The following is a 17,413-nucleotide window of genomic DNA, read 5'->3' on the forward strand; positions in this document are numbered from 1 at the left end:
TTACGAGATGTTTCTTTTTTTCCTTTTTTTTTTTTTTAGAAGTAACGGGTACTCACAGTTATGGATAGAAATGTAGTGGAGTAAAGAGTACAATATTTGCCTCTCAAATGTACTTGAGTAAAGTCATGAGTACTCCCCAAAAATGATACTCGAGTAAAGTACAGATCCCTCAAAATTGTACTTAAGTACTGTACTCAAGTAAATGTACTCCGTTACTGTCCGGCTCTGCGTTTAGTCACTGGCTTGATTTACTGATGCATAAACAGTATTGAACGACTTTGAGAGAAAGATTATCTGTCTGAACTTGAACAATTATACATCAGACATTCACATAACCCACTGGTTCTTCAGAGGCTCAGATGAAGGAACTAAAAAAATACCTTTGTGTTCATTTGTACATCCAAACACTGAGCAACTGCCGTGCTTCGCTCGTTTGCAAGCCATGATGTCTCGAAGAAAAATGATTCGGACGATGATTCGGCTGCGCAGTTCCGCCTGGCCTTGAACATGGGCTGGCATATGCAAATTTTTGGAGGCGTACATATTAATGATCCCGACTGTTGCGTCACAGTCGGTGTTATGTGGAGATTCGCCTATTTTTCAGGGGTGTTTTTCAAAAACGAGATTTACATAAGAAGGAGAAAACAATGGTGTTTGAGACTCACTCTATGTCATGTCCATGTACTGAACTCTTGTTATTTAACTATGCCAAGATAAATTCAATTTCAAATTCTAGGGCACCTTTAAGCGTTTTACCTGGGATAAAAACGGTCTTCGGTTGTGGCGGACGAACACGGTCATCCACACGCACACAGTACAAAGTACCCTATACCCATGTGAACTGCGAGCCCAGAACTGACAAAAAATCCAAAATAAATGCTTTCATGTTGTTTACACCAAATTCTGACCCGACCATCTGAATGTTGCAGCAGAAACCGAGACTCATCAGACCAGCAATGTTTTTCCAATCTTCTATTGACCAATTTTATTGAGCCCATGCGAATTGTAGCCTCAGTTTCCTGCTCTTATCTGACAGGAAAGGCAACCAGTGTCTTCTGCCGCTGTAGGCTGTCTATTCAAGGTTCGACATGTTTAGAGGACTGCCACAGACCTGCCACTCACTGGATATTTTCTCTTTTTCTGACCAGATGGTTGTGTATGAAAATCCCAGTAGATCAGCAGTTTCTGAAACACTCAGACCAGCCCATCTGACGCCAACAGCCATGCCAAATTCATAGTCATTTAAATCACCTTTCTTTCTCAGTTTAAACTTCAGCAGATTGTCTTCTTGACCTGTCTACATGCCTAAATGCATTGAGTTGCTGCCATATGATTGGCTGATCAGATATTTACTTATGTTAACGAGCAGTTGAACAGGTGTACCTAATAAAGTGGCCGGTGAGTGTGACCCAAACTGATAAAAGGCTGAAGAAAAAGAAGAAAGACTAGAGATTGGTGAAGCCCATTTGCCAACACACACACAAGCACACAAATATTCCAGCAAACTGATTCTATTCATGTTAGCAGGGCAAGGCAAGCTTATACTACAGAACTATGAGATTACATGAAGTAACATGGTGCTCACACTACAGGTTTTCTTGTTGTCTGTCCTCATCTTGTCTTAACAGTGCTCATATCACACAACGCTGATGAGATGCACAAACAAACTTTGTTTTCTCACACAAATTCACGTAAGACATTAGAGAGCCCTCATGTTCGCTGTCCAAGTCATATGTGCAGAAAATGAGTAACAAGCACCAGATTCGGTGGGCTCGGATTTTGTCGCAGATCTTGGAAATCTGTCTGCGACAGCAAAATCCAGCCAAAAGTAATGTAGTGTGAGCCTGCCTTAACTCTGTGATCTCATCACTTCTGCAGGTTCATGGTTACTCACTTTTGTACCATGACAGATGTCTCTACCACTGCGGGGGATGAGGGAAGCAGACGAAAGGCACAAAAGATATCATTCTTTTGTTTTTAGTAGCTTAGCAACTAAGGAAGCAACTGTATTGCGACTGGCAATACAGCATATCCATCAGTAGATATAGATCTCTGGTTTGGTCTGGTCACTTGATGATTATATATCACTGACACTGAAATTTTGGAGCTCACAACCCTGGTCTTCACATTGCCCTCACTATTGGCCATCACACTAGATCATGGACCTCCATGGCCAGAAAAGTCATGTGACCAGTGTTACATAAGGCGATGTGCACTGAGGCGAGTCAAGTGACAGGCTCTGCATCTGCTCTCGATGAAAAGCCCCTGTGATTCATCCTCACCACACCTCGTTCCATCTTCTCATTCTTCAGCAGGCATCAGGACCACTGGACCATCAAACTATTCAGTTTAATACTGCAACAAAAACAGTCTGAATCTTCAAAATTAGCTGATGCCCAATGACTTTTAAAAACACGTTTTTTTAGTCCAAGTCCAAGTAGTGCTGTTTTATCTAGTTTAGCGGATCTCAACTGGTGGGTCACAAGGGTCTGATCTGATAGAGTCAGGGAAAAAAAAAAAACAGTGAGTGTGTTTACATGCATGTTCTTAAACTGATTATGCTTAATAAGCCGACAACGTGTGTGGCCATGTAAATGCGGTAAACTGTTTTCCTTTATCGGCATAACTGGCTTAAGAATAAACCGATCGACACCTTAACCTGCGTTCTATCGGCTTTTTGAGGTGCGCATATGTGATACGTGATAGGAAAGCTTCCTTACGTGGCAGATTTAAGTGCATCCTGCAAGTGTTTCACTGTAGGGGAGGAGAAATATATCGCAAACTCAGACTTTTTCTTGATCCAAGGAAAATATAAAAAATGTGTTCTCATCTCATGCAGCCAAAGGACAAGTGGTACAGTTGTAGAAACTTCAAATATGAGAGGAGAATGAGTTTCCAAGTTGCAAGTTTCCCACTGACATTTTGAAATACTCTGTTTTTTTTTAAAGCTTTTTTTTGTAATATTACTTACAACACACATAATGCATTGAATTCACTGAGTGAAATACATGAATTCTTATCACCACCGGGCAATAACCTGTTTTTTTGTGTTTTACAGTCTTGTAAACGCATTGCCAGGTTACTGATTTGCAGGTAAACTGATAAATTGAGTTATTTCAATAAACAGATTTTTGTTAGTTATCAGCGTATTGGTGTGTATGTAAACGTGTTCAATGATAAAAGCGTATAATCATATAAACATGCAGCTAAAATAGCAAAAAGTCAAGTGTTTAAATAAAAGTATTAGTCAATTGTCCTTAAGATTGGGTGAGCCTGCAGGATCTGACAGAGCTGGCTAGCAGATGAAGATCAAGCCAAACCAATATGCATTCATTTACAGAATCCGCAGTCAGGCAATCATTTCACTTTGGGACACATTACACCCCGTGGCCAGCTGGTTTGCTTCCTCTATGTTGCCGACTCAGCGATACTGATGGTTGGATGGAGAGAGATGGCAGGGTGCGGGATGTAAACATTTCCCCAGCAGATGATGCACCGTTCCTCTTTAACAGGCTGCCAGCAGCAGACTTAAACCTAAGATCAAATATTTCAAACATCTTCAAGCAATGAGCAGTTATTAACCCTACAGATTTCTCTCATTATAATTATCAGTTTTTAAAGTATTGAAATAATATATCCAGTCTGCCTCGTCTTCCTTAAACTGTCTGTGTTCTGGCCCTGTCCGTTCTCTCAATCAGACTGCAGTTCCATTTTGTGCTACTAGCACAGAAATTATGCACTTAAAGGGATAGTTCACTTTGAAATAAAATTTTGGTATGTTTTAGCTTACCTCAAGGGCATCCAAGATGTAGGTGTCTTTGTTTCCGCAGTAGTTTCAATTTTGATATTTTTAGGTCAAACCGTTCTTGTCTGTCAGTCATATAATGTAGGTCTATGGTCACCACCTCAAAGAGCATGCACAGAGAAGTCCAAATTAAACAATTCCCCATCATAAGTACACATTGATGGCCTATATTCAATAATAGAAGATTCATTCAACAATTGATTCAACAATTCAATGGTATAAATATATAAAAAAAAATGTAAATATATCTTCTGTGGAAGTCTCAGGACCAAAAAATGCCCATCTAATCATTGCAATCGGTCCAAACTCAATGATAGGTTGTCCTACCTGTCTGTCAACCTATGTATTTCCATACCTCCACACACCCTGCTCCCGCAGACATCACACATCATCAACATGTTCCATAAGACAATGGAGACAACTGGTAGACTGTTGTGTTGTAGACGCGTGATAGTCACTGAGCTCCAGAAACAAACTGCAGCCACCATTTACATTTCCTCCCGGACCAAAACACTGAGCTTATGTTGCGTTCACGCCATGCCGCAATTACCGTAATTAACAGATGGCAATCTGTGACATTCTACTCAGATCGGTTCACGTCCTCAGACTCGGATTTATGCGTTACTATGGCAACACTATCAACACCGAAATGAATCTGCAGCAGTCAGGTGGTAAAAGTCAGAGCTCCTTAAGTTGTTTACGTTCATTATTACTGTATTGTTATGTGCTTTAAGACATGCGGTAATTTAACACCCTCTCTCTGGATGTGTGCATTCATGTGTTTTGGAGAAGGCTTTGGAGATGCTCTGAAGGGAGGGGAATCTTATGATTTCAAAGCTAGCTTGCTGTTGCTAGCCTCTCCGAAATTGCCTACCCTACCTTTAAACAGGGTTCCCACACCTTGGTTAACTTCAAATTCAAGGACCTTTCAAGAACTTTCCAGGTCCAATATCCTCAAATTCAAGTGGACTTAATGTGGGGACACATTTCAAGTGAGAGCAAGGTTACATCGTGTTACCTTGTAAGATACATTGTTACAGTTTTTTTTTGTGTCAAACACAACTATGCAGAAAAACTTTTTTTGGCCATATGACAGAGATCAGATATTCTATTTGTCGTATTTCTGATTTGCATAAAACTGAAGAATATTCGGTACATCCTATACTGTATTCTAAAATGATCTGATATTAACTTTTGCATGAAATGTTGAGGTACCATCGTTGTAGTTTGGTGCGAAAACACTTAACGGGAAACACTTAACGTAACGCGAAAATGCGCGTAACTAACGTAAATTAAGCAAGCTAGTATGCATAGGCCACGAAGTGTTGGCGAAATAACACATTAGCGGACTTGAGGGAATAATATGGATTTTTTTCCAGAAAACTTCTCGCACAAAATAAATTCAAGCACTTTCAAGGACCTGTATCTATGTATGTTTATTTTGAAAAACTTTCCAGGGCCTTGAAAAAAAAAATTCAGATTCAAAAACTTTCAAGGATTTCAAGGACCCGTGGGAACCCTGTTTAAACAAAAAATGTGGAAGTTTAACAAGTGAGTTTTAAAGATGCTCGATGATGCTTAAGAGGCTCATAAAAACATATTTCTATTTCCTGAAGGCATGATTCAGTCGACTGACCTGTTCAAGTCAATCTCATAATAGAGCTTATTATTAATTAATTATTAGTTAATTAGTTTCCACCAAAGCTTGTTCTATTTGGCCTTAGATCATTTAACCGTTATGCTGCCTCAGAAGTCTGTCCAAAATCAGATTCATGAAGTAGCCTACCTTCGTGCACAAACGCTGCCTACAAAGTCATTACACTGATAAGGCAGCGAGGCAACATGCCAGCTGGCTAAGTTTTCAGACGTAGCCGAAGACAGGCCCAATCCCAATTCTATTTTATACCCCTTCGCCTACCCCTTGAAACAGAGTTGCAAGGCGTAGGGGTGAAAATATTCCCCTAAGAAATGGGACAGCACTACTACACCATTACTCGTCATTATACCTCGTTGCTAGCGCCTACATCACAGGAGATGCGCCAATGTTTATCACAAACTTCCAAGATGCCGTCGTCAGATGTAGTCATCTCAATTGCGTGAGTTACAGCTATTTTTTTTGCATTTTTCTTCTGAAGTTCGCAGAAACCAATGGAGATGACGATATCTTCGACGCCTAAGTATTTTTGGACTTCAGGAAACGTTGCTCGTTGTCAGCGCGAAAACGAATGAGCCTCCGGGTTTCCTCAGGTGTCTCTGTTTGATAAAGAACATACAAGACTGGTTGATCATGTTGCAAAAAGCACGAAACTGTGAAAGCACTGTTCGTTTATATCGTGTTCACGTATAACCACAATGCGAAAACAATGCGTTCATAGCAGACGTACGGTAAAAGATAAGCCAATTCCCTGCCGCAATTACATTCACCAGTTATCAGACATGAACATATGTTGCGGGACTATCGTTAACGAACTTCAGCGATTTTTTTGCAAATGTTTCTTTGAAGAACATGACCGTAAATATGAACACAAGATTGAATGTGACATAAAGAAAAAGATTATTGGCAGTCATGTTGCCTCTGTAGCCGGTGTATGCAGGTACATTTCTCATACCCCTTCGTTTGAAGTGTGGTCAAGAAAAATCTTCGTTTCAAGGGCTATCTGGCCCTTCCCCCTACCCCTCCAACCAAAAGAGAATCGAGACAGCCCTACCCCTTCACGGGAACACGCAAAACGGAGGGGAAGGGGCAAGGGGTGAATTGGGATTGAGCCTTAAGCAAAGGAGTGCCAAATCCTGTCCCTCGAGAAGTACCCGCAGCATTCAGATCCAACCCTGATCCAACACACTTGTCTGTAATTATCAAGTGCTCCTGAAGATATTAATTATCTGGTTCAGTTGTGTTTGATCAGTGTTGAACTTTGCAGGAAGGTAGATCTCCAGGAACAGGATTGGGCACATAGCTCAATCCCTTTTGCAGTCCACTGCAACAGCCTTAGACCTACAAGGAAAAAAATCATCTCAAAATATAAATTCTATGTACATAGATATATATAGGATTTATACATAACAATAAATATATGCAAATAATGCCGAAAATGTATACTGATATCCAACTTGATACATCAGAATGAATCATTTCGAATACACATGCTTAAGGGACAGATTAAATACCTTCATATGAGAATGTCCAGAGGCACATTAGAATTTCTAACTCAAACACTCGGTTAAGTATGAATGCCCACGGAAATTATTTCTGTGCCTCGACTATCAAAACCTACTTAGCATCAAGACAGTTTTATAAATGATCCAGCTGATATTTATTTATTATCACATAGCGAAATCTTTTAACCTGTGCTTCCAACAGCTGAAGTAGACATGAATGGTCCGCAAGTAAAAAGAAAACGATTCTAAAGTACTGCATACAATATATACAAATATAAATACTTCTCCAGTTGCAATGATTTAAAGGAATTGTTTTTTTTTTGCCCCTGAGAAAATATTTTCCACCACCATTTTTGCATCTTGGTTTCAACAGATGGTCTCTTCCGACCGTGGACAGGGTTTTGAGTTCTGCAAGTTAATGTTTACTTAGTACTCCGTATTATAACAAAACAATTATTTTTACGGACGATTTGAGCTAACATCTGGGGACAAATTTGTCCCCAAACCACAGAGTAGATAAACAAACCCACACACCCAAACGACGGCTGAACCACGTGCAGCATTCATGTACTCTGCCTCAGTACGTACACCATTATCTAACCACGTCAAGTGTGTGGGCTTGGGTTTGTCAAGCCACACGTTCTGCTTATCTTCAGAGATTGCACGTTGTGAACATTTTACTGTGATGCCAGTGGGTCTGAGAGCATTTGGGGCCCAGAAAGCCCAGTAGATCCTTGCCCTGCATTTCTTTAAAAACAAAAGCAGATTAAACGGTCAGTGAAAAAGCATCCTCCGGTGAGCAGATATGAAGATGAATCATGAGAGCTGAAGGACCAATGCAGGCAAGCGCAGTGGGTAATTATTACAGATAAATCTCTCCACAACACAGCATGAGATCACTACCATTTAGGGCCACATCTGATGAAAGCAAATACTTAACCATAAAAAGAGATGATGAAAGCTTTGTATCACATAGTAAGCCATGAAAGGTACTTCTCGTATCTGACTAAACTTATCTTTAAATCAGTGGCTCTCAACTGGTGGGTTGCAACTTGCAACCCAAAAGTGGAATCGAGTCAGTGACTCACTGCACACTGTACTTGTCCGTTCGTTTGTTCAGTCCAATTTGTGAACTAGTTGTGAACACTTGCAGAGCCAGACATTACTAGTTCTAGAAACATAGGACGGCAGATTTTCATTTCATTTTGAGACAGCACTGATCGAGAGAGTGAGTTATTTAAGGAAAATTTCACTTATTTACTCATGTCATACCAATCATGTTTGCATTTCATTCTTCTGTGGAACACAAAAGAAGATATTTTGTTAAAGAAAATTCATACAATGAAAGTCCCTTTAACAGTGTTAATTCAAAACACAAACTGCCCTTGCCGATTCAGTCCAATTTAGTTAACAATACAGTCAAAATCATTGTTTCAAAAGAACAATCACTATAATCTGTTCTTTTCAAAAACATTAATCTTAAAACTATACTAAAAGAACAATCAAGTTCAATCAAACTGCAAGTATGAGATTATGTCTGATCCGGTAGATTGAAACTTATGCAGTTGATTTTATTAGAAAACAATTCCAAATATAACAGTGCGGTTCTGGTTAGGCTAACAATAGTGCAAAAAACAGGATACATGAAATAATTACACGCAATGAATAGTACCCGCTTGAACCCTCCATTACCTTTAATATTCATAAGCTGTAAGGAAAGAGGAGGAAAGAGAGGCAGACACAATTAGACCACAAGGCTATATTAGGATCATCAGAGGCCACCAGATCTGAGCTACTTTGTCATCATTTCATTCTAATTACATAATTTCCATGATATTTCTGCACCATATAATTCCAGAGAAAATACTTGCTGCAGAGCATTAAATTGTCCTCCACACAAATTAAACAGCCTCTCTGTGTTTCAAAGTAGGGAACCGATAGATAGATAAATTGTATGAGGATTTTTGACTTCTAAATATTTCATTACTTATGGAAAGGACTAGAGACAAACTTAATGGGAGCCTCTTGATTGGATCCCCATTGGTATATTGTGTGAACACCTGCTGCCTAATAAACAGAGCTTAGGGGTAATTCATAGCTGACAAGATGGGCTTTTAATAAAATGAACTTGCGAACTTGTCCTTTAACAACGTTAGAGCACTTTATCAGTTAGGTGAGTGGAGGTAAATCATAAAGATCTCCTTCTAAGAGCCACAGGATAACGAAAGCTTAACAGAATGTATGTGGTAAAATGGAATGTTATAACACATACAACGCTGCGTTCAAGACAAAGTGTCCAATTCTGAATTTCAGCGAAATTTTTGTGAGGCTGTTAGACAGTCAGACACTGGTTTAAACAGGTGACACACCTAAACGGCCCCACAAATGTAAATACACAACAGATTCATCTTTTTTTTTAAATCATCATTTAAAGGGTTAGTTCACCCAAAAATGAAAATTCTGTCAGTAATTACTCACCCTCATGTTGTTCCAACCCCGATTCATAACCGTTAACCTATAACATCTTAATTTAGTGTAATATTTCTCTGGTGGACCATACATTAATGACAGCGAAAAAATTAAAGAAGTTGTTTGTTAACACTGCTTCACAAATGAGGGTCAGTTCAACACTGAATTTGCACAAAATTTGTTTCAGGAAGATTTTTAGATAAACGACAGTACATGCTAATCAATAAGTTGAATCAACTTAACTCCACAACAACTACATAATTTTATCCACTAACCATTCAGAAACGTACAGTTGCATTTTAAATGCTGTAACTTCTATGAGTCTCTCCATCAGTGTCTGACTCCGGGTTCGAACATGTAAGGCTAAACACTGCTACTGACAATTTTGGCTGCGTTACATTCTCCAGTTTTGTTGTTTCCGGAGTATCCAAAGCACGAGCTGTAAAGGCTCCGCCCTCTTCTGGAAAGGGGGCCAGGAGCAGCAGCTCATTTGCATTTAAAGGGACACACACACAAAAGGTATGTTTTTTCTCACATCCAAATAGGGGCACATTTTACATGCTATAATAAATGATCAGTGGGGTATTTTGAGCTGAAACTTCACAGACACATTCTGGGAACACCAGAGACTTATATTACATCCTGTGAAAAGGGACATAATAGATCCCCTTTAAGCAAATAAAATGAGTCAAAATTCCTACACTACATTATAAAACCCGATTCAGCCAAAAAATGCATAAGATCATAGATACATTTTTGCCTATGGTAACGCTGAGTGAAACGGGAATAATTTGTGGTGTAAGAAAACAGCTGCATCTCAAAGAGCAACAGGCGCATCTCTTGTAAAGTGTCGAAACTTGTGACCACTTGATTAAGGAGACTGGCCTGACATACGTCCATGGGACTTGTTTATGTCTGATCTAATGACACTTAATGAGCCCCCCCCCCCCCGCCCAATACAAGCAGAAACAAAGTGCCACTTTAAGCAAGCATTTCGATTGAGAGTAGCTGAGGCCACACTGAAAATCCAACAAAAACAACAATGCTTGCAAGCTAAGAGGAACTAAACCAGTAAGCAGTGTGGCATTATTAGTAACAGCTCACTGATACGGAATAACAGGCTGCCACCACAGCTGACTGATGCTCTCCACTCGCACCGATGCGTCCGCGGAACAGAGCGTGGTTTAGAGAAAGAGTGGAGGTGATAATGAAACAAAACCCATACACATGCACACAAACACATACAGATCCCCTCCCCCCAAAACACTCACTGGGACCAGTAACACCATCTACGAGCTGAATTCCTGCAGCCATCCCCAGAGCGTTTGTGTGAGCATGCATTCATTGAAAATACCATGAAGATGCACATATAGACCCTTACTCACCGCCTCCGAGTCTTCGAATCCATGAAGGTACAAATTGTCGTACATGGAGGTCTGATATTCCCAAGGGACCACCTTAATGATCAAATGCAAATGTGGGATAAGAAAGCTCCAGCGAGAGTATGTCTAACAGGGCTCTCTTACAATCCCCTTGCACACAGAAAGACCACCAAAGGAGGAATGTCAAGGAAACGGCAGTCGCTCTCTTGCTCCTGAAGCCAGCGTATTGTATTAATGAGGATGAAACGTGATCGATCACATCATAGAGAACTGGGGCTCACCCCAAAGGCTGCAGAGACCTGGCATTTTATCAAGCTTCCACAAACAGAGCAAGCAAACAGAGCCTTCCTCAATCAGAGGCTGATGACAAAGCAGCGAAAGCGTCTTCTGATTGGCTGATGGGAGCTCCAGTAAGAAAAGACAAGTGCTCTCTTCTGTTGAATGTTAGAGGAGGAGAAGGGGTCTGCAGGGTGCTGACAGCATTCCACTCCTTGACCACTGGGTTTCCTGCAATTTTTCCTCGCCGTTTCTATTTTTGTCCATCTAGGAACTGCATTTCACCTCTTTCTCTTTTCATCTCCTTCTTTCACCCATGTTCACATATAGACTCCACAAATATTCACAAACAATTTGTGTATTACAGTTCACATACACTGTGTATAAAAATGCAAAATTCAACTAAGGCAACAGTTTTAAAATCAATTCACCTGACTGAATTTTTGATTTCTTAACATTATTAGCTTACTTAAAATCTTAATGTTAATAGTTCAATTTATTTATATTGTTAATTATACTGTGTTAATTATTTAATATTATTGTTATAATTGATATTATGTGTTTCATCTGAGAGAAAGAGCTTGCTGTCTTAAACTAATGACAACATTGGAGACAAAAACATTCATAAAACACATTAAAATGCCAAACACAGACCTCCACATGGTACACTCTCAGAAAAAAAGGTACAAAAGCTGTCACTGTGGCGGTACCTTTTCAAAAGGTACACCTTTGTACCTAAAGAGTGCATATAAGTCCCTCAAAGGTCAATATTGGTACCAAATGTGTACATATTGGTACCAAATGTGTACATATTAGTACCCAAATGGTACATATTAGAACCCTTTTGAAGGGTACTGTCCCTGTGACAGCTTTTGTACCTTTTTTTCTGAGAGTGAATACATGAAACACACGAGTAAACATCATTTTAAGCAGAAGAAACAAACGCATCCTGACATCACAACACAATACTAAATATGACACCAAAATCAAAGAGTCAGATGGTCAAATAAATGCAGCATTTGCAAATATTAATTATTCATGGTCCAGTGCATGCTGGCAGCAAATGGAACTGTTGAAATGAAACCATTTGCAAGTTGGGTTAAAAGGCTGAATTGAGAAACATTATTTGTGTACTACAATAACTACAATAAAGTAAATCTTTACAATAAGGTAAAAAAACAGCAATATTTAAGTATAGATATATATAACTGTATAATGCAATGCATATGTATACCACAATGGCATAGTACAAAAACCCATCCCTACAAACGTAAATCTCTCTAACCATCAGTTTAAGGCAAATGTGAATGAAGAAACATAAAACGAGAGCTTGACATGATGGTATTAAACCAGACTTTTCTTTAGCGGGAGTATCAATACCTCTGATTTGTGTAATTACATCCCCATGACTGTGGAGAAGCTATAAAACACCAACTCCATCTCGAGGTCACTGGGACAAGCAGGGACCCAGGGCACTAGAAGCTTGTTTTGCATTTCTATTTCTGTTATTGATTTATATTTCCCATGATATCACTCCAGCTACGGAAATAATGAGAAAACCAAGAGCAATCAGGTCTTTTCAAGTAATTACATGAAAATGAACTGACGGTGTAGCTGTTAATTAATCATGGTTCTCTCTTGAGTATAAAACTCTGGCACACATCGCCCCCTGTAGTTCAGAAGGCTCATCTACAACATGCCTGCTTTCTACTCACTGAAACACACATTATTCTGAGTAAAGATCAAATACATTCAACTCTTTAATCTACTCTTACTACTCTACTCTAATCTACTCTTACTCTTTAATCAATGAAGGCGTCAATATATATCAATAAATAACAGAGCAATCAACAGTTTTCTCTCCAATTATCCACCAAGAAGCATATGAAGATATAATAATGGCAAATCTATTTTTAAAATTAACATGAATGAATTCTGTTAATCTGAAATGTTAAATATGAACTATATACCTCCACAAATAAAAGTAAAATGTATATGAATACTTTAACATGTTGCTTTACGTGGCATGAGGTACTCCTTAAGATCACTACTGATATTTTCAGATTTAATGAAAAATGTTTTAATTTTTCATTTTATTGTTTTCTTTCTCTGATTTATGGATCAGCTATCAAAGTGGAAGATCAAAATAAACAGAATAAATGCCTGTTACTAAAAGCATAGCTAACTAATATCTTAATCCTGTAATATATTTGGTTTCCTTTTAATACCTAACTTTCATTTGAATGGCTGTAATAATTGTACGAAGAACCCATTCGCTATTTTGCAATCATTTATTATGTGACTTGTTTCCTTATTCCGCTATTTAACGATCCATAAATCTTATAAATCAACATTAGATCACCAAATCAACAGTCATGCTAACAGTCAGCCACTGCTCTTGAGCTTTCTGGGTGGCCTATGGTCAATAAACACAGCAGGGAAGCAAAGAAATAAATGAATTACTAAAGAGTTTAGCCATGTGACCTATACCAGACAGATGAATAATTTATACATGCTCCCAATGATCAGGAATTTTAAATGCGTTATTATGGATAACAATAAAAACAGAAACAACTTCCAATCATTTTTAAGTCTCTCTGCATCAAAATCAGATTCTGTACAGCCATAAATTTAAGGCAAGTTTAAGTAAGGTTTTATATTCATGACTATTACCTGCAGTCTTATCTTTAACATTGATCTCAGCAGGTTTTAACCACCTCTGGATTTTCTAGCCTCATTCTAGCAAGACGTTTCTAAAAATATTTCATATACATCTTTTGTACATTTTAATTTTACAGGGACTTGGAAGAGTGCTAACAGTCTACCATGTAAATATGAGGTTCTCAGATTAATTTAATTTAATTTAGAAGAAGTTAGCCTAAGCCAAACTCTACTTATGGTCACATTTAAATATATAAATATGATATGCAAACTTTGTAAAGTAGGTTGTCCTCAATGAAGGGTCTTGGCTGTGAAACCACCTTTATGGCCAAAAATAGAATGTCCTGGAAGTCAGTCAAAATGCAGAATTCCCAAGGTTCTTTGGACCTAGATTCTAGAATCATTTCGAGATAGACTGCAGCATATGGGCTGCGTACATGAGGTGACCGGACTTATCAATTAGAGTTAAAGCTGTTTTAAATCTCATTATAGCACCAATAAAATTGCAACTAATAAACTGCTCAATACAAAAAAGGGGTAAAAAATGCAGAAAAGGAAATTATATCACAAGAAACAAGAGAGATGATAAAAGAAATACGACAACCTTGATATCCTATATAGTACAATAGTGAATAGTTACCCTACCATACAGGAACAATTATATAATATTTTAAAAGACATGTAAATTGTCTTAAAAAAAATATTAAAAAAATACTGTAGAAAATATATAAAGTATATAATATGAATTCACTTATAATTCATGGACAAAACATATGTTTAACATAGCAATACATATATTTTTATGGTGATATTATGGTAGCATGTCATAAAAATGGTTAAAACTATTCATGTTATGAATTATTTAAAGTAATAATTTATCTGGAAAGAGGTATTCCCTGTAAGAATCATTGTATTTGTTTTGATTTATTTATATTTTTATGTATGCTTCTTCAAATTAATATACTGTAATAATAAAAAACATAAAACAGACAACAAAATGCCATTCCACAGTGACTAGATTTGTTATTGTAAATTAACAAAAACAATTACAGTAAATGCTATTTGGTCACAGTATATGAATGAAAGTTTAATCCTATCCACATTATGAATTAATACACAAAGGCAAAGCTATTTGCTTTACAGCAGCACAAAAACTCTGCAGGGAATACTGCACAGACCTCAAACATACGAGCAAGGGTAGACTCGGCGACAGCTAGAAATGCCACATTGCAGGCATCAAGGTCATTGGTTTCCCCTGGGATAATTCTGTGCAAACTCATAGATCTAGACGCATCTGACAATGATTTGATCATATTTCCAAAAGAAAAATATTCAGCGCTCTTTGATTTCATACTGCATGTTCTGAAAGAATATTTAAAGGTTTGAATGCAATTTTTTTTCAGATGTTCTGAAGATCCATGCTAGCTCTATTCAGCTAAATGTCAGGCAAGTTCAGTTGGAAAGGTAGCCATGAGCAATTCATATTCATCTGATGACAGAGAGGATTCATCTGTTGCTTGGAAACCAAACGACCCATTCAAAAAGCTGCACAGTAGTATAATTCTTTGAACATATATATTGAGAACTATAAAACTTCTTCAAAGTGCATTTCCAAAGGTATATCAGAGTATAGGCCTATGATTTGGCATTAGGCGCTAAATTCTATTGTAATTGCATTGCAGTATAATGATAAATGCAAACTCGTTGGCTTCTATAAAAAGTATTACATAACCCAGTTTTGCACATTAGGCACATGGAAAGTGGATCCTCAATTGCACTGAGAATATTAGTCACTGTTCAAAACTCTTCAAAAATGTCCTAGGCAGAGTGAGCTACTCTCTGAAACTAAGTCTCAAATTGCATTTCTAAACATTATTTCCATAATCTCCATCATCCCCTCTCACCTGACGAAGGATGAAGCTGGTGGATGTCGTACTGCCGTCGGATCTCTTAAGTCGACTGCGCCGTGAGTAGGTGCCTCTGTTCACCTGCAGGAAGAGAACAAGCTATTAATCCATATCACTCCTCCAGACAGAACAGGGGCACCTTCAAACACACATACACCCACATATCCCACCACAACACTGTGTCAGAGGGGTCTCAATGGGGCCCGTTAGTTGTACAAGTTACTGTTAAGAGTCAAACGCACTGTTAAAGCATTTCAGCAATTCATCACTTGCATTAATCACAGCTGTTTTGTGCAACTCAATATGACAGATAAGGAGGGTCTATTGAAATAGGTGTCAAAGCGCATCACTACAAGGAAGCTGAACTCTGCAGTGCCACATAGACATCAATGCAATGTGTTGAGCAGGCGAAACTGCCCTTCAGTATGGCTGGCCGCAATGCAGTCCTACATCGAACCCCTTCAGGGTTGATCACGCGGTTAAAATATATGGACGGATGTTTTCAGTGAGTTTGTTGCAAAAGAAACAGCGAAACGTAAAAATGTTATGGCCATCTGCTCCGTAAAAAAGCACTGATGCTTACAAACTGGGTCAGGCCATGCATCCTTTGCAAGGAAATCAATGAGAACATGAATTATTTAGCAGCCTAATTAAGGACCAATGCGTCAAACTGACATCCATTAATCTTTAGCACGTTTGGGATTCGTTTTTAATGATCCTACATTACTGTATAATCAGCCATAGGTTAAAGGGATTTACCCCAAAATGAAAATTCTCTCTTCGTTTACTCACCCATATGAATTTCTAAATTCCACACAAAAGGAGATGTTAGGTAGAATGACAGACTCAGTCACCATTCACTTACATTGTATGAAAATAAATGCAACTAAAGTGAATGGCGACTGAGGCTGTCGGTCCCTAACGTTTCAAAGTCATTCGGGTTTGGAACAACATAAGGGTGAGTAAATGATGACAGATTTTTTATTTTCAGGTGTACTGTCCCTTTAAGCTATTATATCACATGATACATAGGCTAGGTTTAATAAAATACAAAACTCAAAGTTATTTTGCTCAGTGTGAAATAATATGAAAAGGGGAGAACAGGTAAACATCATTCTGACCATCAGTAAAAGATATCAGGAGAGCAAAACCTACACAAGACTTGAACATTTACAATTGTAATACCATGTTAAGCTTTTATGTACATTGAAGTAGGCAACCATGCAACCACCATAGTATCAACACAGTAAGTGTAACAACATCAAGTCATCTATCATAAGTTAATGGAAATATTACAAGGACATTTAGAGGTTTTCTGCTTGTGAGATCTATTTAGGAAATGTATTACAAGCATAAATATATCTATATAATATACAAAGTACATAGAGCATAGTATAGGGCTATTTGGAATTAAGATGCTAAACTCAAAGAAATCGTTTGCATTGCAGTATTACAGATACAACACGTGACAAGTTTTGAACATATTAATTATTATGCAAAGATTCAAATGAGTCATTTACATTGAGTAAAACCCCTCCAAAAGAAAGCATATTGTCACTGTTGGCAGATTTGAAAGAAATATGTGCATTATGGATAAAGGCAAACCGCTGGATTCTATAAAACACACACACAACTATGCGAGTCTATGGTGCAGATTCACAGCGCATCAACACCTTCTCTAGCGTCCCTACCTGAAAAATCGGCTTCTGGACCCCATCGCCTATCCCGTGTCGGGTGTAGATATGCCGGGACAT

At 38.2% G+C, this 17,413-nt stretch overlaps 1 protein-coding gene across 2 annotated transcripts in view; it reads right to left on the reverse strand.

Moving 5' to 3' along the window:
• The window catches only part of cacnb4a (calcium channel, voltage-dependent, beta 4a subunit), a gene marked incomplete at its 5' end in the record, with an annotated part of 30,435 nt that extends 13,022 nt beyond the window's left edge, over positions 1-17,413 (reverse strand). The window contains 2 exons of one of the 2 annotated variants that reach the window (XM_084421180.1): positions 15,657-15,740; positions 17,351-17,413. In XM_084421180.1, the coding sequence (XP_084277306.1) occupies positions 15,657-15,740; positions 17,351-17,413 (147 nt within the window). Of the gene's footprint in view, positions 1-10,818; positions 11,178-15,656; positions 15,741-17,350 lie in introns of those variants that run through there. The other variant, XM_084421181.1, reaches the window with a different exon arrangement.

The sequence above is a fragment of the Rutilus rutilus genome, assembly GCF_951802725.1.
Source record: "Rutilus rutilus genome assembly, chromosome: 10".
NCBI classification, from domain to species: Eukaryota; Metazoa; Chordata; class Actinopteri; order Cypriniformes; family Leuciscidae; genus Rutilus; species Rutilus rutilus.